The sequence below is a fragment of the Zosterops lateralis genome (genome assembly GCF_965231275.1).
Source record: "Zosterops lateralis genome assembly, chromosome: 2".
Classification (NCBI taxonomy): Eukaryota; Metazoa; Chordata; class Aves; order Passeriformes; family Zosteropidae; genus Zosterops; species Zosterops lateralis.
In genome coordinates, this window is record NC_139763.1 from 16,628,087 (window position 1) to 16,652,922 (window position 24,836).

Here is a 24,836-nt window from a genome sequence, read left to right on the forward strand (position 1 = left end):
CAACCAAGTAATTTTTCAAATTTACTCTTAAAGCAAGAACATAAAATATTAGCATTTTAGTCAGATCAATGTATTATAAATGTGACATTTGCAGTTACCAAAGTTTTTAAACTAAGCCAAGCAATGCACATTCTGAGAGGTGACATCTGCAGGCATCACCTGCAGTTCTCAGGTCCTAAAGTCATTGCCCTGACACTGTCCAAACTCCATTTCCATTCTGCCTTAAACCACTACTGCCTTTAGGCACTACTAAGACTAGAACACAGCTTCCTATTGTCTCAACACTTCTAATATTATGTGCTGGCAATTTTGCTGGCAATTACTTTCAAAATTAGTGGAACACCTTAAAATATTCACTATAGAGAGAGATATGCAAGATGATGCTATTCTTTTTTCAAAGAGTTTGACAATATGAAGTGTCACAGTATAATGTATCTTCTTCTACACCTAAAAAACTTAGGAGAATTTTCCTCAAGAGATTTATTTCCTCAACCTTATACTTCTCCCTCGAGAAAATTGCAATTCTTCTGTTTATCAGCTAAAACCCCCACACTTGGTTTTTCTAAGTAATATAACTTTTAGATTAGGAAGTAATTTCCTGAAAGTTCTCCTATGCTAAAAGTCCTATTTATTTTTAGGGAGGACAGAGTCTTTGGATGACAGAAGAGTATGTCTGAGTTATCACAATGCCTTTATTTACTGGAAAATTGCTTAGAATTTTTCCAACACCTATATGTGAGAGTTTAGTTGAGAAGAAGCACCTAGAGTGAATCACCACAAATCAATGTTTTATCTCTTGAAAGCAGAATGTTATTTACTAACCATCTAAGTGCAGGGGAAGGCTCACAACAGAACAAAGAGTTCTATATTTGATGTGCCATTTTAGGGAAGATGGTCACACTGTTTCCTGAGGAAGAACAAGAGGATTAGGGAAAGCTTAAACCACTCTAAAAGATTTTCAAGGGGAACAGCCATATAAGCTCAGCTATTCCACCGGGGAAAGAAACAAAAGAAAAGGCCAAAATCTTGAGCTACAAGTTTGACAAGAAATTACCAGTAAGTGCAGGTAATGATGGAAAGAGACTTTTTTCCAAAAAAATGCATGCAGATTGAAACAGTTTCTTTGATTTCTTTCTCTATGTCCTTCAGAAACACTTGCAACAACTTTACTGTTTATTCAGATGTCACGAGCAAATGCTTGCATTACCAATCTTACTTATGTGTTTTAAATCAAGTGTAGTATAAGGGAGTCATAAACAGCAGGCATTTCTCATCCAATTATCAGATGAATGCATAAGCCAAATGAGTGGCCCATCTGTGTCCATGGACTCCCAGACTGGGGCTCCAGCCCCAGTGAAGGCTCGAGTGACAATGATGCTGATGCCAGGGACTCTCCAGACTGCAGGGACCTTTACAGGCTCACAGGGCAGCTGGGGCTGGAAGGCACTGCGGCCGATTTTGAATGTCCCCATTTCTAGGGATGTTCCAAATAGCCCTCAAGGCATTTAAAATCCACCAGGATGGGATTTGGAGCAACGTGGTGTAGCTGATTCTGCTTTGAGCAGTTGTCAAGAAGCACAGCTGAATCCTAAGGAGGGCACTACAAAAATCCATTTTACATTCTTCAAGAACTTGCAGTCTACTAATTAAGGGTGTAAATACTACCCTGAAAAGAACACTTGAAAGGAAGTGAACCCACTCAGTATTTTCTATGAACTATTGGGCAGATGATAGTGGTTAGCATCAGAACTTCCATTGTTCCAAGTGGATTTTTCATATTTATTCACATCTTTCTCCAAGCAACAAAGTAAATATGCATCTCCAAAGAATGTGTACAACAATGTAATGAAAAGGATCTGGAATAAAAACCAGCTTTAAACACTATAAATGTAGCTATTGTAGCTTTTCATGATAAACTAGTACTATTGTAGCAATTTTTAAAATAATCTGTGTTTCATTTCATTCTGTTGTAGCACTAATCCATATAATTTTACAATTTGACAGTATTGTTTAATCCAAACCATGGATGTAAAATAGAAACCAAATTCAGTAAATGCCTATAAAATTCTTCCAAAGCTGAAATGTCAGTAATAGTAATTTCAGTTTCAAACCTCAGTCTTCTTCCACTTCTATTTATTTGGGTTTTTGGGGTTTTTTTCTGGTCTGTTAACACTGGATAATGTGAAAATGAAAGCTATTTATAAATAGCATAATACTGCATTGGCAGATACAAGCATTATTTAATTACATTTTATAGCATAATCTTGACACTTGTAATACAAGTGATAACAAGGCAGAAAATGTAGAAAGGCAAACTGTACTACCTTCATGGCTTCCTTTAAAATATCACTGACTCCATAAATTCAGAGGTTAACAAGACATTTACAATTACACTGTATTTCCCAATTTTTTTTGTTATTATAATGCAATGCTCCTTTCCTGGCCACCTTGTAATCCAAGAGTAGACAGAACTTATTAGAAAGTAGTTACTTTGGTTGGTTGGTTGTTTTTCAAAAAAAAAAAAAATCCATGCCAAAGTCCTCAGTGTTGTTATCTTAAGCCTCAGAGTCAAAATAGTTTCAGCCTGATTGGCTGAAATTCTGAAGTTTATCACATCTCAAGCTTGAGTTTTGAAATCTTTATTTCTGCAGTGGATACAATTTATTTTTTATTTGGTACTTTCACATTTTAATATTTTGGGGGTTGCCTTTTTTCTCATCAACAATATGACAGGCATTTTTTTTAAACTGTAAAACAAGACCTACTGTGAACCAAAGGCAAACTTGTCAAGCAGGTTCCTAAGGCTGAGACTCTTCAAATGGAATTCAGTTTCTGATTAAGACAACTATATTCAGATCCCTGTATGTGAGTTGTGTGTTCAAACTTCTGAGAGCTTTACATTGATCAGTCACTCCAGTCACGATTCACCAGCCTAAACATGGGCATCAAGCAGTATTTAAGATTGCTGAGGTATCTACATCTCCAGACCTAAAATGTCAAGAGAGCCCTTTTAGAGTTGCCTCCCCTAAAATCTCCACCTATCAGTTTTTTGAATACTCTCTATTCAAGGTCTGTACTTTCTAACATTTTCTCCTCAATATACTCATGATCTTGAACTCCACTATTTTGAAAACACTGTAGCAAATAATTCTGATAATCTGGCTGGTCTTTCCATCAAGTCCTGATACCCTCCAGAAGTCTCTGGGACTGCTTACATCCCACAACACTGCCTGTCTAGGAAATGCCAGGGAAGTTAAAGTCCCACCTGAAAATAAGGAGCAGAGTTCCCCCCGCTCCACGCCAAACAAGTGTTTCAGAAACATCATCAGCTGTGCAAAGAAGGCTTTGCCTATTTTCTCAGTTTGATCAGCTGGTCTACAACAAAGACCCAATATAATGCAACAGCTTCTGGTCTCACCTCTAACTGAACCACTCAATCATCTACCTGCTATGACCCACTTTTCTCCTAAGAGTGGGCCATCACACCATCCCAGAAAATACCAAAATATATCTGAGACACTTTCCCACAAAGGGAAACTTCACTCCTCTTTCTTTTGAGCCCATCTTGTCGGAAATATCTATATTCATCCATTCGTCATGAAGTACCACTATTAATTCTATGTCAAAAATTTTTATATACCAACTAAATTTTTGTTTTAGCATGCAAGCTACAACAGGGTTTCTCAAAATTAGTTTACTCAGCTTAACACTATCTTAGGAAAAAAATGTCTCTCAGTGTTGCAAGAAAAACACCTAAATATAGCAGAAGCTACTGTCATTTCCATGCTGCAGAAGTAGAGACAAGGTTTGCCTTAATTTTAACACCTCTCCTGCGAATGGCAGCAACAACTCCTCTGTATTCTGCAGTGGGCCTTAAACAACCAGAGGTGGCAATTGCCTATTCAGATATCAAGCATCCATTCCAGATTTGCTCTGGAGCAAAACCAAGCCCCAATGTAGAGGTTATTTTTGGTTTTAACATATAAATTAGTTAGTAATGGTAAGTTCTCCACATCTGGGGGAAAGCCTCAGCTACAATGGTCTTCCTGTCTAGAATCCCAAAGATAAGAACTTTTATGTTTAGAGTCTCCAATAAAAAAAAAAAAAAAAAAAAAAAAAAAAAAAGGAAGAAAAATTTTAACTGAAAACTTTTCCTCCTCCCATTTTGGGCACAGGAAATAGAGTAAATGTATCTTCTTCAGGCAATTTGGTATGTAAAAGGTGTTACTTAATGTAACCATCACCGTCGGTATTCTGGTGTCAGCTCATTGTTAGGTTTGGCTATGGAACATTTCATTGACATCTGCATTAACCCTAGGAATCTGTCATTCTATTTCACTTATTCCAGACCTTTAATGAGAATATTCTTGGTGTTGTTCTCCAGGAAAGGATACATTTGAACAAGAAATGCCACTTGTATTTCAAGCCTCAGTTCACATTAGGCAGCAGTATTACAGAAAGAAAATAATACCCTCCTCTGCCCCTAATGATTTTGTGGCATTTACAAGACATCTTTTTGCTCTCCAGGTCTTTGTCATCAAGAAATATTTTTGCTGACGTTACACTCTTACCAATGCAAATTAAATTTTAGATGTTTTTTTCCAATCCATATATTGATGCGTATTTCAGTGGAGACCTGAATTTCTTCTCAAAGTTTCTACATTTAAGTTTGCAGAGAAAAAAAAAAAAGGCTTTTCTTGTCTGGGATTATACAGATAGTCCACTTTCTGGATAATAAGAGAGAAATTCTTGCCTCCTAAGAAAACTACCATTTTTCTCTGTGAAGCATTTAAAAGTGAATTCCTTTTAGAGATTTTCTCTTCTTCATAGAATAGCATTAAGATTAAAATTTATTCCCAACTGCTTAAAAGAAAGACAGCAGGCAAAATTCATACCGCAAACACCTCCTGATCACTGCTGGAGAGGTCGGAGGAACACAAAGGGCTGCCTCTACACAAGTTGCATGGTAATTTAGCTAACTTGGGACGCTGAACATACATGTGGAAATAAAGCAATCCGCATCCAAGGAAGACTTCTGCTACTACTAACAGATGAAGAAATGGCAGCTAAGTTTTCATAAAAATAGCCTTTTCTGCAGATGAAATTTCAACTTTGGAGCTAAATCAAGAAACAGAGTTTGTGGACTTACTTCAGATAGTTTCTTCAGCATCTGAAAAGACATGGCTAGATCAGTATATTTTCCCTTACATTTCAGAAAGAAGGACAAAAAAAAGTCTAAACATCACAGAAATTCTGGGAAGTCCAAAAAAAGCTCTTCTAGCAAAAACTGCCCCTACCAATAAGACTAACATATTGCACACTTTTACATCTTACACACAAACTCATGTACTTTTGAGCCAGAAGGAAAAAAAAAAAGGATAACACACAGAATTTAGGTTCACTGTGAAAGTTTGCCCAAGCATGACAAACAAATAGTTCTTGGAAAAAGGGGAAGGAAAAGTGATCTCACCAAGTTTATTATCACAAACACTGGAAACACTATGTGGGGAGAGAGGATAAAGTGCAGAGTGAAGAGCTAAGGGCCAGGGAATCCATAGGCTAAAGAAACTGGGGAAAGAAGGCAGACAAATTCAGCCTGAAAACAGATTGGAAAAGAGAACTGGGGTAAGGCACCTCGGCTCAGAAGTCAGTGTTAAAACCGGCATAACAAATAAATGAATCTGTGAACATTAAAATTTTAGTGGAGCCCAATTTAACTGAAAGCAGAGGAACGGTGAGAATTCAGAAATAGCTGCAAACCCACTAAAACCACAGATGAGTCTCATCCACAGTGTTCTGGTATGCACGGGGGTTGAAGGCAACAGGTTACTAGCTATGCCATCTCAAATACTAGAAGCTGACAGCTGTGTGACAACTGCGTGGGTTTCCATATGGTGTTCCATGATGAATTTCGTATTTGAGAAGTCTAAAAAATTATGGAGGAAAAAAAAAAGTAAGTTTATCACAGTGTATATAAGCAAGGCAGTATCTGAGGGGAAAAGGTAGCATTCTTTCATTAGAAATACTGGTGTATGCAGAAGAAACTGAAGCCCTTCTCCAGGCCTAAAATAGAAACAGCAACCTCCAAGGCTAAATTTAAACTGAGAACAATTATATTCTGTGTTTTAAAAGACTCAATGAATCTACATAAAATGCCAAGTATTTCCTAAGGTAGAGTCTATCTCATTTAGCTTTAGTCAGCTAAGAGTTAGATAATCAGTGTGAACTGTCAAGGCTTTCCCCACAGTTAGTAAACGCAGGGGAGGGAGAGAAGATCTGGCCAGAAGGTTACTGATTTTAATAATTTCCAGATGGTAAGAGTTGCTTTTTGGATTTTGGATTCTCTCAACTTATATAAATGAGGGAGATTGGTTATGCAAGACCTAAGCACTGAAACAGTGGGTGAGATTAATTCCACCCAAGTTACTTAACTTTGCAGGCCTTCTGTCTGTATGTTTTATTTTTGCATGCACAAACTTATATGCATGCAAATGTTTTTAAGGTACATTTCCAAATCTTATCAAGATTAGTAACCTCAGGGATATTACTTTCTATGGATCATTATTGTTTGAGTTGCATTGCTACATAAAGATCATCACAGTCCATTAGATTGTATTTGTAATTAACATGCAGGAAACACAAATAAAATATTTCAAACTGTGCTACTGAAGTAAGAACATCTCCATTGCCAACGTAACTGCAGCGTCAATTCTCACATCCCACAAAGCAATCTGGCATAGCTAGCAGCAAGACCAGAATTTCTGAAGCTCATCCTTCTTCTTTCACCTGTATATTAGGGAATAAAGTATATATTCACTGGTGAGGATCTTCATGAAGCTATAAACACCTCCTGCTATGAGCTTTGCATTTCCTTTCTCTGGTATAATTAAAGGTATTACCTGAGATCAATAAAACTTTAAATAATTTGCAAATAAGGCCACATTAGCAGTAGCTTTTCTCCTTACATTAAGCTTCCAGAAGAATGCTTCAGATCAGATCCTTGAGCAAGAGCTCAAACATTTAACATAAGAGTTTTTCAAAAGAAAACATATGCCATATATTGACATCCTAGAGCCATGTTTTTCTCAGTTCCAAGGCACTATAAAGATTCATTTAAATAGAGGTGAAAGAAAAAGTAACAGTTGGAAAAGCTTTATGATTTTTTTGTGGAGTAAAGGTTTTGAACTTTTTACATAGCAAAATTTCTCATAAATGTTTAATAACAGGATTCCTGCTTCAGATTTGATTTAAGATTACTACAAAAATCCAAAAGCTAAACCTGCAAAAGTAAGCTTGGAGCTTCATTGCAGTACTTGGTCTAAACTAGATGCAGACATGGAAAACAAAGCTTCCTTAGAAGAAGGGTGCCTTCTGTCCTTTGTAAACTGATATAGTAGCAAGCCTTCTGGTGGTACAGAGAGTAAACAATAGTTCTAACAGCAGTTTGTTGACTAGCATTTGTGCTTGAATGTGCTAAATTTGACTTGCTTTCATCATAACATGATTCTGGGTCTGATTTATTTAAAAAAAAAAAACTCCACAACATTGCAGTATAAAATTATATAGCAATAGCCCTGGATATAGTAATAAATGTAGTAATAAATAAAAAAAAGTTAGCAAGTTAATAAATTGGTTATTCTAAACGTAGTTGAAATGAAAAAAAAAAAAATCAGTCTCATTACACAGGTTTCATTCAGGTATTACTGCTTGAATAGTCAATTATCACTACCTCTTCAAAAAATAAAAAGCTGGCCTTGAAGAATGTTAATTGTTAACCTATCCCAGTCTAAAAATTAAGAGAAAAGCCTCAAAAAAATCCATAGATAAGAGATCCTTGTACCTAATTTTTCTTTTATTTTCGTCTTTCCACATATTTGTTCTCTGCAAGAATAAACTATGCCCTCATAATTTGATTCCCAGCCAGATCTGTTCAGAAAGGGCACGTTCTTCCATTGAAAAATTCTGGGTCTTATTGTTTACTGTAGATACAGAGCTATAAAACTAAACAGACTTTTCATTTTCATTTTTCTTTTAATAGCTCAGAAGTGGTAAAAGATTGTCCTCCTTCACACAAACATACTTAGGAAAAAACACAAGACACTTTAGCAATAAGGATAAATTTTCAGAAAGTTCCTACAACACGTTCTTCAGATGAAGAGACAAGTGAAAGCTGAGAAAATGTAATCACAAGACTTTGGCTGTGAAATTTTTATTCATATTTTCATTAAAGCCTTGTACATGCCTGCTAAATACTTGGATAAAACAACAGATTTATTGCCATTCATATTTTATACTGAGATACAAGTGTTCGGTTCTCCTTACGTCCATAAAAATGAAAAGTGTAACAGTGTGCTACTAGTACACTAGTACACAAAAATCTTTGTAGAAGCAACAGAAGGAACAGGCTAGTAGCATTTTCCAAAACTGACCAGAAGAGACCACTATGCTGTAACTCATTAATTAAACAAATGTGTGAGTGTGTGAGTGTACACACCTGTGCACAGCTCTGAACAAGTGCACGTGTGTAAGTGGAAGGTTGTCAGTAAAGGGACAGAAGCTCACCTTCAGCAATATAAATGGAACACTATCCATTTCATTGAGAACCATACTAAATAGACTCCAAGAAATACTTGATTGGCTTCTCTGATCCTGACATCATCTAGACATCTACTCTGCATTATCTTTTATGCCATCTGAGAAATAGGAGAAATGCCACTCCCTTTCTTTTTTTTTAAACCTGGTAGAGCTCATGGGATGGATGTTGTTTGGCCTATGTTTAGCCTTTCTAAAAGTCACTGGGGAATCTCCTACTGGTTCTCTTTTGCTTCCCAAACAGTTCCTTAGTACTACAATGACATTTATAGCAGTGGAAGCAGGAAGGACTTACAAAATTAGAAGAGGTTCAGAGCCCAAGGTGCATGTCCATTGGATACTATCTTGTATATGTTTCTTAACAGCATTCTTCACTGGCTGATACTTTGAGGGGAAAAAAATTGTAGGCACAACTCAGATGAGTTTTTCACAGTCAGTCACAGAAAACTTGATCTTGTAGAAGCAGCAGCTAGTCAGCTCTGCAGATGGTATTGCCTGCAACATATTTCTGTGCATAAACATGGCATTACTCTATCTCTCTTGGAAATGTTAATTGATTTCAAGAAGATAGCTTGCCTCCTGGTCAAGATGCATACTGTCAAAAGAAGAGGTAGGTGTAACGAGTCAAGTTTTTTAGGTCCTACAGAATTTCATCTTTCCACATCTCAGTGCATTATTACATTTACAAATATCGCCTAACCCTGTCATACCTAAAACCCATGTTTTTGTTTTAAAGCCCATCTATAACCCAAAGGAAAATCAATAACAATGATAATCCTGTTCAGCCAAAGTTAAATCTAAGAAAACTCCTTTGCAAATAATTTTCAGCACACTGGAATCTGTGGTAATATTCTGTTCCTAGAGCTGTATGAAAAAATGCTTCATAATATGCATTTGGGAAGGAGTTCTCAATGTTATAAAGATTTTTTTCTGGACTGAAAGGAGAGTTGTTTAATAAGGGAGCACACTTCTATGCCAAAAACTAGAAACAGAACAATCACCTTTCAGAGAACATAGGCATCCTGTTTCTTGTGTAATAGATGAGGGTAAGGATGAATAGGATATTGGGGGAAGCACTGAGAGTGCACACACAAGCATGCACAAGCATGAGAAGAAACTGCACAAGGTTTCAAGAAAAAACAGGACTGATAATCAAGAATACTGTTCATGGGATGGTGCTTCAAAAGTAAAATTGAGTGAAACATTACCTCAAGCCCGGAAGGTTTCAGCACAGCTGATTCACAAGCAGACCACCCACCCCCCAACAGGAGGATGGGCACAAGGCTGCAGCTTATAACATATGAGCCTATCTTCTGTTAGCCCATCAAGGAAACAGGTTATAAACATACTTTTCAAACACAAACTGCAAACAAGAAAAAGCAGAAAAACAGATCCATGGAAGTTGAAGAAAGTAAGACTGAAGCTGAGGACCATCCCACAACAACAGACAATATCTAAACACAATATATACACAAAAGATGTAAGAACTAGTTAGTCATCACCACCCAGAGGAACTCCAGAGATGAAGAGGGGACTTGAAAGCTCCTTACCCTCGTTCTCCATCCTGCACACTGGAGATCCTGCCCAAATCAGACACCTCTCATGAGCACACACACACGTCCATTTATAGTTGTCAGCATGTGGATACCAGGGTACAAGTGAATGAAAGCATGAAGAAATTGGCATCCATGAGTACCATCATTTCACTTCAAGACCTGCAAATATGCACGCTCCCTTTATGCAAGACTGACACTGAACTTCATCATACTAGTCTTTCTACACGCAGTACTGTACAGAAATTAGTTTTCACATGGAGGAAGAAACAGAAGATGTTTCAAAGTATCAAAGTTTTTAAGGTGCAAGCAACTATAACATTGGAGAGCAATGTTGGTATCTGTTTTCAAAAAAGTTACCTGTTCTGTTCAGAAACAAATTCTCACTTTGCTACACATCTGAAAAAGTGAAAATAAAATTGCATAAAGTGTGTGATTTTTCATAATGAGTGAAGTAAAGCCATTATGTTCTACGGTGTTAGGGCTTAAAAGGAACTTGCACAAAGATTGGTCTACTTTAGCAATTTCAACTAAAATGAATCCGGGATAGTAAAAATGCAAATACTTTACAAATCCAGACGATGTTTTAGTTTTTATCTTAAATCAGAAGCAGCTTAAATAGATTTACTTTAGAAAAGGAGAAGCTAGCATGCAGTTGGACTATTCTTGAAAAAAAGCAAGCAGCAGACTCATCAAGCTTTATTGTCAAGGTGCAGGTGCAGCTACACACAGCAAAAAGAAGTATGTGTTTTGAAGAGTTCTGGAATTGTAACACATGTATAAGGCATAGATATCATAAAGAATGACTCCAGTTCTGTGCAAACATTTAACAACTGCTATTGGTTGAAAAAAGAGCACAAAGCAGTCTTAGTAAAAGTGGCATTTATTTCAGAGCTCAGCCTGCTTTCCCACTGTATCTAAAATTTCTTGATCACCACAGTAATGTCAGGTTTGTCTAGTCCCTTACTTTTAGCTGTGTGCAATTATTAGGTCCTTTGCACAGGAATTTACAAATTTGTACAAATTTTAGCAGCTATAATTTTCCTTTTTTCCCCATTTATTGTTATCCAGGCTTTGAATGAGAAGTAAATACCATGATACTTCAAAGCAAGTTACAAATTCCAAGAATTTTTATTTAAAAAGAACAGAAAGTTTTTTATATTTTAGGAGGGTATTCCATGAATAGGAATTATGCAGAAGTGACTAATCAAGGAAATATAACTTGCTTCACCCAGGACATTCAGAGGGACAACTTGCTATTTAAAAACACACTGTTCATTTCTACTGATGAAAAAGAAGAGCCTGTAATTTTCAGAAAAAAATGAAGTGATAGAAAAGTTTTCACTGTTATTGTCAATGTTTTACCTACACTGTCAAATGCTCATTTTCCAGGACTCCTGAGTTAAAAAAAAAGGAATTTAAATTCACAAAAAAGAATTTAAGAAAATAAGGTCATGTGAATAGCATATTCAAGACATTTTGGTGTATTTAAATTTTAGATCAACGTGGAGCTGTAAATAATTTTGAAAGCCAGACAGACGATCCAGACCCATTTTTACTGTGGTACATTTAATAATCTACATGAATGATCTTCTGAAATGCTGAGTTGTGCTCTTAGTGGCCTTTGTTTAAATACACAGAGGGTTCAGAAATCAATGATTAACCTAGTGCTCTTAGAGCTGCTCATATGTCCCAGAAAAGTTAAAAAACTCCACAAGAATCTCTCATGGGAAAACAATTAGCCTAAAATTTAGAAATACCATTTTGTTTGCATCAGTTATGCTACACAGTAATTTGCAATTTGATGACAAGACCAGATTGTAGTCCAATATTCAACCAAGTTCATACTACTACAGATGTAGTCCTATAATTAGCCATATGCTCTTCCTTCTCCCATATATTAATTTGCATTAACTATAAATTCCCTTGCTTGCATCACTACTTTCCTAATGATCCAAGACCCTACATCAGGTCTCTAAATCTCATCTATTTCAATTTCTTCTGCTACTGCTCCTAAGAAATAATGTGGCCATGTTCCTCAACTTTCATTTTCAGCAAAACATTTTCAACTCTTTTCAAGGAGAAATAATTTGTATGGATAGTCTTGCTCTGGATGCTCATCACATCCGCACTTAAAAGTAAGATTTTACTTACAAGGACCTTAAAAATATATACAGCTCTACAAGCTGTTTGCATTTAAGAGCCATTAAGGGCAGGCACAGAACACACTGCTGCAGGTCTGAATATGATTCCTGTATTATTACAAGTGTAATGATATATAATCCCTTTGCAAATGGAGTTTGCAGCAACTACTAGGGGGCTTGTTTATTTACTGGCAATATTCCAAGCAAAGCTCTTATTTGTGGCATAAGCAGTAACATTTCACTTAGCAACACCAGTACCCACAGCAAGAATTCATATAAAAGATTGCGTAAAATAATACCAGAAATACATACAGATTCTTTAAAAAATAAAAGAAAAAGGATAAAGGATGGCTGGTTTATCCAGAGCCATTAGTGTAACCAACCGGAAGAAACTGTCTGACTAAAAGAAATACTAATCTGAGATGCTGTGACTGCAACAAATTGCTTATCTTTGACTTTATTTAAATTGAAAACCATCAGTAGTACATTTTACATGTTCTTCCAAAGCAAGATTAATCACTCTTGTTATTTTTAACTCAGACTTCTATGCTTCTTTCAGCTACCTGCATTACTGAAGCACAAGGGTGATCCCTTTTGTCTCCCTCACCCTTCTTGTTTTGAAGATCTTCTGCAGCACCAGGTGTCTCTGCACCCCATCTTTGTACTGTGTGAAATGTAATAATGGACAAGCCAACTTAAGTCATCCTAATTTGTGGCACTGAGAGCCAACACCCTCACACTCTACTGAGTTAAACCGAACACATCTGAAAAAAAAATTCTTAGTATCCCCCTCCACAGCAAGTTAATTTCTCTACTCTGAAAGCTCTGTCTCTTATCTTTGCCCTGCACCTTCCATTTTGAAATATTAGCTGTCGGGAGCAGAGGAGGGATGGAATGAGAATTTTTATACTGAATGCCATCCATATCTGAGCAGGATTCATAACATGACAAGCACAAAGGAGGAGGTAAGGGAATGGGGTATCCTACAAGGGAACTTTGAAACACCAGTCTGGATTGTCAGAAGAGACTCAAAGGGAAACAACACAGCACAACTGCAGACATCAAAGCAGCAGGATTCCACTGATATGGCTACAAAGTGATTGATGTTATTAACAAAAACATTAACTTGCATAAAATCATAGAATATCCTTAGCTGGAAAGGACCTACAAGGATCTCTGAGTCCAACTCCTGGCCATGCACAGGACATTCGAGGAATCACACCATGTTCCTGAGAATACTGTCCAAATACCTCTGGAATTCTGTCAGGCTTGGTGCTGTGACCATCTCCCTGGGGAGCCTGTTCCAGTGCCTGGCCAGCCCCTGGGTGAAGAACCTTTTCCTAATATTCAACCTAAACCTCCCTAACCATTCCCTCTGGGAATTTATTGCATTTAAAAATGCATTCATGCTCACTTTGTTGAATCCTGGCCAGGGCCTCTTACAAAAACCATTGTATATGACTGATAAAGATAGCAAGAGTTTATATAAAATCAAATGAAATAAAACCTTGAAACAGAGCATATCTTAGCAACATATAACAGAAGTAACAGGCAGAAAGCAATAAAAGCAATGAAAAAAGATCTGGGACTACCTTACTTCCCCTCATCTCACACAGCCTTACCAGTGTGAACCCAAATGTTTACTTCAGTTAAACCCAGGACTCAGACTCTGAGGAAATTAGGACAACACCAAACAGAGACCTAATTTTTTTCTTCCAGTAGTCTGAGTCAGTCATTTTAAAATCTGATAGTTTCCTCAAAATTAGTGCTTTAATGGTTTTTCTTAAGAAATGTACTATGAAAAAACTCTTTTAAAATAATAGAAGAACGAGAGAGTCTTGGGAATAAGACTTTGAGGAAAAGAAAAAAATAAGGTGGCAGTACTGTAATACAGAGAATATTACAGCCTACCTTGGGGGTGAGAGAGGAGATTGAATTAGCAGTGGTCTGTTCAAGCTGTGGGAGCTCAGCAAGGTTTCTGAGTTTCCATGCTCCCTTCTGCACAACTACCTGATCTTTGGAGCACTAACATTACACATATGAATCTTCCACTTACTTGAATGTAAATCAGCACTTTATTGACATCAATCATATTTAAAACACATTAATATAATGCAATCTGATTGTCTGCTTCCCCCTGCCACAGGGGACTGAGAGGACTATGGAAGAGGTTCAGGTAAAGACAAATGTCACAATGCATCAATGAAAAATGAAAGGCTCATAAACTGTCAATACCACATTCACATCCACCCTGCATAAGAAGCAGTTACAGATGTTCATTGTGTCTCTCACATGTATAGAAAGCAATACCTGAAATGAATCAGCACTAATCAAGTGAATCAGCACTTGCCTCTCACTGCTCTACTCAAGGGAATGCCATGGAAGTAGAGTTTGAAGTCTACAAAACAAATACTCTACATCTAACATTTCACATCAGAATTCTGTAAGGAATTCAAAAGGTTATTCACTGCCTCATAGTGAAGCTGAAGCAAGCGGTTATTGAAGAGTTACCATGACTTTCAGCACTATCACTTGCCTAATAGCTCTGTTTTCCTCAGATAATACTTAGGAGAGATCTCAGCTCTGAGTACTGCAAACACTTACTACTGGCAAACTCTATTTATCCAGAAAGTCCAAAACCTCTCATATTCATTGTATGTGTTTCACACAAGTTTTGGCACAAAACCAGTGATAATGACGTTTTAGCCTGAGGAACAACAGCATTAATAGAATAATCTCCCATAGGTAAGCTGCCATTACTGAAAGAAAACACTATGCTGCACAGAGATTTTATCCTGGCAGCAATTAAAACCAAAAATCTTGCCACAAAACCAAACCAAATTTGATTAATTGAGCAAATTAGCATATTGCTTTTAATTACATATTTTTAAAAAATAGCAAAAACTTTTAGGACAAGGGGAAAAAACACAGGCAGCAATCTGGTCTCATTTTTAGAAGTCAGATTTTTCATTTACTCATCATTTAATTTCTCAATCAACCAAACAGGAACTACTGTCAAATCAGTCATATCCAAAGTAAAACAAAAAAGAGCTGTACCCATCTCAGTACAAAAGATAATACCATAAAAGTTAAAGATAAACTGCAATGACTGTACTCTTCAGTCCAAGTACTTGACGTAACACATGCTGGGGAGCTAAGGAACCTTGAGAGCCAAATCTAAAGAAGGTACATGAAAAAATACAACACACTGAAAAAACTTGTAACTTTTACAAACAAGAACACTTACCTTTTAATTTTGACACTAAAGCTCAAAACATAAAAATGGTTAACAGATTTAAAGTGCGAAGGTATTAATAACATCAGCAGACGCAAGAGTTGGAAAAGGGATTCTAAGATCCACCAGTGAAATTCAGAACTCTGCTTTTATGAAAATAGATAAAACTCAAATTTTCTATGAGTATGAAGTTCTCATTTGCTCTATGAAAGCAGCACGACCAGGTTCCTGGTGCCCGTATATAAAAATACGAAAAGACCAGGAGGAACTAGGAATCGGTGCACAGTTCTAGAAATATGCATTATCTGAATGACCTGTCATCCTAGATGATGAAACCACTCTTTAGGGTTACATGTAGGAAATGTAGTGGAAGAGCTTGTGTGACCAGAGCTCTGCCACAACAGACACAGCTCATCTTCTGTTAAATACCCTAAGAGGGCGAGTAGATCCTTGCAGAGGAGAGGGGGGCTTGAATGCATGTACATTTGCTTTCAAACAGCTAAGACAAAAGTAAAAAGTTTTGGCACGAGGGTTAGAAGACAGAACAACATAGGTTATATTAGGGGGAATATCTGCTTCAAAGCACCTTATAAAGAGAACAAAATAGATAAAGCCTTTTTAAGGGAAGCTTTATAATAAAATCCAGTTTTCACAGAGGACTTGGAGCACTCCAACATTTGCTGCAAGGGTAATACAGCATGATGGAGACAATCAGGTTTTTGGAAAACAGGGAAAGCAATTGCTTGACACTGATCAATGAAACAACAGGAATGTGAAAGCTGATGATAACCTCAGAGGCAGTGTCTATACACCCTGACAGAAGACCAGTGTACATGGAGGAATTAGTGATGCACATCAGAGTTCACCTGAGGTGGACCAGGCTCAGCCTGGACTGCAGGACAAACTCAGCCCAGTCACTGAACCAGAGGAGCCTGCAAGCAGCTCCCACTCAGCATCTGAAGCTACATAACTTGGCCTTGCCTTTATCTAAGGGTTTAGCAAGGAGTTCTCCTGAGAACATCTTTCTGTTTGACAACAGAATCAATAAGGAGTTTTCTTTTTAAAGAATCCTGTAATAGCTTGAATAATGAAAATAGTGAAAAACCTCTTCTTACAGACTGGTGTGCACAACATGCTGCACACTGATCAGAGGCCATTTAGATGCTGCACAACTGAAGATTCCCAGCAACTAAAGGGGTGTAAGATCACCTGTTCAATTTTTAATTTATTATAGTGAAGTTAATACCCACTAAAGAAGCAGCACTTTAAATTACAATTTGCAGAGCCTGAGTGCCTTTCTTATGGCTATTACAACAGACCAGCATCGCCAGCATGACAGTGGAATTTAAGATTCTCAAAGAATTAAGAGGGACAATAGAAATACAACCCTGGACTTTCAAAAGAACAGATTTCACCTTGTTCTATGATCTGCTTAGAGAGAGCCCTGAAGGGCAAAGAAGTCTATGAGGGCTGATGCTTCTACAAAAATTACTTCCTCAAAGCACAGCGATGGCCATGGGAAAATTTTCTTGAGTTGGCCAGCATTGGTAAAAGGGGAATTTCTGACTCTCAAACACAAACAAATAGTGTGAAGTGTGAAGAAGTGGGTTACCTGTAGAAACAAAAAAAGATTATTGGTTTCAAAGGGAAAACTAAGAAAATCATGACTGCCGGTCCATAGGGGTTCTAGTAATAAAAGACATGAAAAAAGCTGAGATACTCAAAAGAAATGTAATGATTCTGCTACACATGCACATTGACTATATTTTCTAATGAGTAAAATGTACCTTTCTAATGAGGAAAATGTACCTTTCTAAATGACCCCTTTCTTTAAGGGGTCAGCAAATACTTTTTTCATGTGTACTGAGACAGACAAACAACTTACCAGAACACAATGCAAGGGTATTACAGAAGATTAAAACAAGACAAAATTAAATATTAGGCTAAGAAGACATTGCCTGGAAGTATTAAACCTATTCCAGAGGTTATTCTTTATTACTCTTCAATGCACTGAAGTGTCAAATAATTCTAACTAACATTTCTTTTTGTTTGTTTTTAATATGGGAATTGAGTGATGTTTATCTCAAACAAAAAGATCTAAAAATGCCTCATACTATTAAGAACCACCAAAACAAGACACATTTCTAAAAGAAAAGACAAAAAAAAATCTCATTAGGCAGGAGATGTTGGACATACAAGAACAACTGGCACCAAACTTCCAAATCATTAAACTGTATCCCCTCAGGCTCAAGGTCTTTGGTAAAACACAGCACCTTGTAAAAGCAGAAGTCAAGGAGATTTCATCCATTTCAACTATGCTTTTAGAGAAACTCCATCACCACACACCTTCCTGCATACCTGGCTAACCTAAAAAACCACTATCAATTTACACACACAAATATATGCATAGAATCATAGAATGTCCTGAGTTGGAAGGGACCCACAAGAATCACTGAAGTCCAACTCCTGGCCCTGTAATTGACACCCCAAGAATTAAAGCATTTGCCTGAGGGCAGAGTCCAAATGCTTCTCCTGATTTGACTGCCTGCTCATACAAATCCAGCTTGCTCTCCAGCCTGGCTCTGCCTCACCCTAAGAAACAACCCCTGTTCCAGCATCATCATCTTCTCCCCCTAGACAAGAGTCTCCACTCAGCTCAAGCATCTAAGGATGTATTCACCTCATTTCTACAAACTCTACTTGCAGCTGCAATTGTCAGGGTTTCTCCTATAAACACAGTTTATTATCTCACAGTGGAATTCTTCCTTTTCACACTGTGTTTTGGCTCAATCTTTATATTAGGCTTCTTTTTCCATGTGCCCATCTTTGGAGACCTACGGCTTTATCACAGCATCTTCCTATCATATTATTGCCCAATAACTCTGCATGAAGCAGCAACACCACTTTGTAAAGTAAAAGGGATACTGGTTTTATTTAAAGGGCAAACATTTGACAAGTCTTAAACAATAGCAAAGGTTCTTTTCCTCAGCCATGATCTCTGACTCTACTGAACTCTTCAAGTGGCTTTTGTTTTCAGAAAACAGCCAAAATCCAAATAAGCCAAGACAGCCTTATTTAATAGTTTGTAACCATCAAAGTATTTCCAGTATTTTCAAACACAACACACTTCAGTGTATTTCCTTAGGAAACATCCCCTGACTAAATGAAAAAATAGGAAAAAGCTTTTCAGAATATCATCTCTGGTTTTTTTTCAACATTATTTGTATTAGCTTAGCATCAGAAAAAACCCTCAGCTAAGCAACTAATTTTTATGCACAAACCACAATTAGCAATGAAGGATTTGGGATAAAAACAGGCTGTATAATAATGTAAACACAGTCATTCTAGAGGAGCTACTTTAGCTTTTCTGGTAATGTTCCCTTAGCAAAGGAAAAACACATATAATAATGACAAGGTATTCGTTCCTTATGCCATTCTCTCCTACTTAAATCTATATACACAGATTGAAATGAAATGTACTGCCAGTGAATTGCATTGAGGTAAAAAGCTACATATTTACTGAAGCACTAGTGGATTACATGTTGGAAAATTGTTGCAATTAGGTGCTGGCTCCTCATTTCACACAAAATTTACCCTCTCAACAGTACAGATATATAGACTTAAAATAGCTGGGAATTTGATCCTGGCATATTACTACTATTTATAAACATTAATATAAATACTTCTACATTCAAAAGTATGTCCACCAAAAAACCCAAAACCAACCAACCAAAAAAACCCCAAAAAAACCCCCACCAAACCCCAAAATACAAACAAAAAACCCCAAACCATACATCCTTGCATTTCCAGGTAAGTCTGTTAAGACTGTATGAAAGTGTATTTAATCTTTGTTCTCCTATACAAGTAGGAAAGGCCAACATTTCACTTTTAGACAGTTCCTCTTTATTTTTTTGCAAAATAGATAGCTCCTAAACTCATCTGCTCTCAGAGGCTCAGTGCAGTTTGTTTTAAGTGAGAATCATAAATCAGTTAGATGGAAACATCAACATACCTCGACTTTTGTTTAGATCTCCAAAAACTGGACACCCTAGGTCTTACTAAACCCACCTGCTAGAAAATTAAAGAAATACCACTTTGTTTTAAACTTTTAGCACAGCTGTTTCCTTTCAGATGAAGCTGTACCAAAAAATGGTGTGACTACCAAAAAATTTAGATGCTCACAAGGAAGGCAGCAGTCTTACACAGGCTGGTGGAACACTCTCTGCTAAAGGAAAGCCTTTCCTTTCTAGTCCTTTGATGTGTTGCAAGGTATTCTCATAGGAACCTGGACAACAGATGACCCTGCCAATATACCAAACTTTTAGAGTACTGAACTCTTTTGCATGAGCATGAATGGACATCCACAGCTTAAATTTCACTCAGCAATGCAGGAAATACTAGAAACTTCTTGAGTCTGTGTGACGTTACTTTCAAGAACGAATAGAGTTGCCTGGTGCAAACTGAATCATCACCACCCAGGTGTTCTCAAACTACTCACTCTGAATTTTCATGCTGTAACTATCTAAAAAAGACCCAATTTACTTAAGTCACTCTATAGACACTTATACACACCTAAGCCCAACAAGGCTTCAGCTTGAAACAGGATCTTAAGTTACTTTTTTTTTTCCTTTTTTAAGTCAGTACAAGAGTGCAAAACCCTCCAGGCAGACCCATACAGGGTATGCAAAAGCCCTTCTGTGTACATGCTAAAAGCCACCATGAGAACATAAATCTTCTGCACAGTCCTAAACTTTTCTAAAAAAAAGGTCTGAACTACATAAAAAGATTTATATATTCTTGGATCACTGAAATTCTGTGATTCTGAAATGTTTTGCTTCAGAGAAGTTATATTAAATGACTACACTTGCAGCTCTGAAGACAGCAGTTTGTGACAGTTCTGTGTTGACGACCAGCAAGTTCAGGTACATCCAACTTACACGCTAATTGAAATAGTGTAGACAGGTTGCCAGACTTCATTTGTGTATCAAACAGCGTTTTTTCTTCTCTTTTTAACTTCTTCCTTTTCCAAATTAAACTCAAGAACCAAAAAAACTCACTGTTTTCTTAGTGTCATTTGAGCATCCTACAGATGTTGAAACCCCTCATGGACTCCTCTGTCTCTGCCCTGCCCCTTCCAAGACAGCAAAGTGCTTCTACAGCAGTATTTGGCAAATAGTTTGACAATCTAATTAAGACTGCTTGAGCATAAACTGTGTTCCAAAATATTTTTTGGTCTCTTTTCTTAACAACTCTCTTAGTTGAAATTAATAAAACTTTAGTAATATTTCAGACAAATATTAAACACAAAAAAAAAAAAGAAATTTGGTACTAGATATAGCCATTTCCTCTGAAATTTGCAATTAAGATTGCTGCTAAGTAACTGACTGCAAGAAAAATCCACCCCAGATGCCATGTCTCATACATATTAACATGCTAGTTCTCATTAAAAGTCATTGCTTCACTCAAACACCAACATTTCCCTCTGACTTTAAAGCAATTCACTTACCTTGTGTCTGCATTTAAGTACAACGCCATAGGCTCCTGAAACAGAGAGGATGAGAGATAAGCCATCTCAAAGCAGGAAAAAATAATAGTGGCAAGATAAAAGTGTTCAGCAACCTCCTAACTATAGAAGTAACATTGTTCCCAGTATTATTATCCAGAACTTGCATATTACAGGTACTAAATCCCTGTACACGGAAATAATTTCATAAAAATTGCTCCAAAGCAAATGGATTTTAAAACACTGAAGTTGTTTTTTACAAAATACACTCGCAGGTAAGTTTGAAAACTTGCATCTGCCTAGTAGCCCTAGTGAGAAATCAATATACTCAGCTTTTAAAAGAAAAAAAGAACAACACAAAAAACCCCAAGCCCCCAACAAAACTGTTCTATTTCTCTTCCCTTCCTTTCAGCTTCCAAACTTCTCCATCCATCTGACAAGATAATTAGAAGAAGCTATAGATAATAAATACATACAAGAAAAAATTTGCAGTTGCTAACTTCTTATCATCAAGAGGACTAAGTCAAATACATATAAAATTCTAATTAATCTTTTATTAAGATACTACTTACCTTCACCTACAACCCCAAGGATCTCAAATTTATTCATCACATTACCAATGTTAGGAATCTTCATCAAGACAAATTCCTCTTACGGTGAGAGCCACAAAACATGGCACAAATGGGACTGTCTGAAAACTTTGCAGAAGGCAGTTGTGAAAAGGCTCTTGGAAAAAAGATTTCCACCTTGATCAATCAGACTTCTCACACCCTCGTTGAATGTCTAGGCAATCAATAGCTTCCTGGGGAAAGAATAGAAAATAATATAATTAGTACTTTGATTTATTTCAGTAAGAGAAAGCAATGGTATATAGACATCACACCAACTAATAGACAATTAATTTTTGATCAGGAGAGCTTAGCAGCAGGTGTAATGGACGGAACCTATTGAGACCATACATCTGACACAACAGCTGGCCTTGTAATCCCATACACAGGATGCCTATTACAATAATAACTAACTGGCATAAAGTAATTTTCTACAGAACAGAAGCAAACAAAAATGTTGACACAGGAACTATCTCAGTAAGCAAAAATAAGCTTACAGTTATTTATGGTCTGCTTGGTGTATATCCACAGCTACATATAAAAACAAATCTTGTTCAGTTAATTTCTTATTTGCCCACTGTAATGATAAAAAGGATATGGCAGAAAGGACACTCTACAGGAGTAAATAGCTTTCTACTACTATTTTCTGTGATTATTTTTAAAAAATTAAGGAAATTAATTTGCTAGGCTGACTAGGAACACGATTTAAAAATTATTTACATTTTCAGCTTATTTATGAAATGTGGTAAACAGAAAAAAAAATTGGTTTCAAAGGGTTTTTTCCATGCTCCCCAAACATTAAAGTAATTTTTCAAATCAAGCAACTCTAAACAGGGTAAAAACCAAAGTTTTTTGGCCTGTTTTAGGCTCACCACTTCTCTGCTATCCTATTAGAAGTTTGATAAACAAAACCCATCAAATTTTTTAGTTCACTAATTCAGACTGCATTTGCTCCCTTAATATTAAAGGCATGTGTCTCACATTCAAAAATGGGGAAAGAAAAACCCTAAAATGGTTTCACCATGAATTGGAAATGTATCATCTTTACAACTCAGCGATTCAAGGACAGAACTACTCATGAAGAACAAGATGGCAGGATGGAAGTGAATACATTTAATTAAGTTATGTGTGAGGGTGAGTGTGACCCAATAATGCTGGGTTCAGCTCACACAAATGGAATCTCACTATAAACCAGGAGTGCTGGCCAAAAGCCCAGTGTTCACCAGGTCACAAGCAAGAAAAGGACAACCCAAGGGTGGAAGGGAATCACAATGACATTTGCTTCAGCATGACACAGGCAGATCATGTGGGGAGGGGTTGTTATTTTAGAAGCAACTCCAGAGTTAATCAACCACAGTAATTTGAAAATAAAGCAGTGAGTCCCAAATTAAAGGGATAAGTTAGAGTTTTCTGGTTTGCTTTTGTTTTTTTTTCAAAAAGATGCCCAGTCCTTTATTAATTATTTCAGTGGTTTAATTTACTGTTTTAATTAATCAAATTTTTTTCCATTTGTGAATTGTACAAAATACTCTTTCCTTTCCCTCCCATATGTTCTCCTCCTATTTCATTTGGCATCTCCTTCTCACAAAAGCCTTTTTGCTGTTTGTCCAGACTTTCTGGTTACAATAATGAACCAAAAAAAAAAATGAGGTCCTGGAAAAACAGGAGCATCTGCTCGGTTGCATCCATCAACATGAGAACAGAGCCTGCACTGAGCTGCTTCAGCTTTCTACTGAAACAGGCTGGTGCCAGGCACAGGGTGCAGCTGACTGTCCCCACGCTGCAGCTGAGTGGCAGAAATACTGCTACAGAGACCTTGAAACAACCATTAATGCCACTATGACGTAAGCAAGACACAACAAAACTGGTCAGCCAAGTTCAGAATAGCAAAATTACTTGCCAGAAAAATAGGAAAAGTCAAGAGACACATATAGTTTTCTATTAGCACTATTCAGTAACATCACCAAATCTGTTACTTGAGTTCCCAACATTATTCACTGACAAGTCCTTCCAGAAATGAGTTTCTGATAAATTGATTACTTACCTGCTAATTAACTGATCTGTTATCACTGTACACTCTCATTCCACCTTACAACATTTACAATACTTCTTAAATATATGATGAAACATGAAGAAATTTATGAGATAATGTACCAAAAACTCAACAAGAAATTTAGATGCAGTTTCCTTTGCTCCTCATTCATGATTTCTAAATTTCTCATAAACTACTTAAAGCTATACAGGCCTGCAGCTTGTGATCTACTATTTTTATTTCTTATTTTTAGTTCTGCAAGTTTATTCAGTGTGAGCTCAAGCTTTTTATTGGGAATAAATGTTTAACTTGCAAGGAGCTAATCTTCCTTTCTGAAATCCTCTAACTAGGGAGGTTGTGGATCCTCAATCCCAGCAGTGCTAAAGGCCAGGTTGGATAAGCCCTTGAGCATCCTGTCTTGTGGGAGGTGTTTCTGCACATGGCAGGGAGGGTTGGGAGAAGATGATCTTTAAGGTCCCTTCAAACTCTGATTCGAAACATTCTATGATTCTATGAAATTCAATACTGTACATCTTCTCCCCACTGATCACGTATCATCTTCCCTTTTCACTTCATTAGAAGAGCCACAGAAAACTGATCCCCCCCTGCCATCCCTGGATTCATGGCACCTGGAGAAGCATTTGCATCTAATTCCTTAAAGGTAAAATCCTGTCAACTCACTTATTGATGTTCACTCAATATTATTGATACACTTCAACTGGCCCAAAGAAACTCCCAAACCAGCTTCCCTAATTCTCCCCAAAGTGCACCATAACTGACTGACATGAGGGCTAACACAGATGCAGACGGGGGGACTCCCAAAAGAAAACTGCACTTGAGTGACCCACCTCCTCGGCACTGGCTCCGGGCAGCTCTGTGCTCAATTCTGCTGAGGGCACTTAATGAGAACTTAATCTTGAAATGAAAAGGAAAGCTAGTTAAAGATGACTAATGGCATGCAGCAGTAGTATGGATTCATACCCAAACACTTTTTGCCTCAACTCTTTTGCCTCAAACTGGACCATAATTCAAATGTTAGTGAAGTTAGACTAGATAAACCCATTTAATCTCTATATAAAATTTATATGCTTGTTTGAGATCTTTGCCTTCAAAAGCTGCTAAAAGATTAAAACCAAGCTGCTAAAAAATATTTTTTCAGTGGCAGTACC

The 24,836-nt window shown here is 37.0% G+C and overlaps 1 protein-coding gene across 3 annotated transcripts in view; it reads right to left on the minus strand.

Annotated features, from left to right (window-relative positions):
- Positions 1–24,836, minus strand: part of CDKL5 (cyclin dependent kinase like 5) — a 130,313-nt gene that overhangs the window by 60,469 nt on the left and 45,008 nt on the right. For all 3 annotated transcript variants that reach the window (XR_014589275.1, XM_083854576.1, XM_083854575.1), the window contains exons 2-3: positions 21,600–21,829; positions 21,031–21,065 (exon numbers count right to left, since the gene is read on the minus strand). Coding sequence is in view for 2 of the 3 variants with exons in the window: in XM_083854576.1 (XP_083710702.1) it covers positions 21,031–21,065; positions 21,600–21,663 (99 nt within the window). In the remaining variant the exon portion in view is untranslated. The remainder of the gene's footprint in view (positions 1–21,030; positions 21,066–21,599; positions 21,830–24,836) is intronic.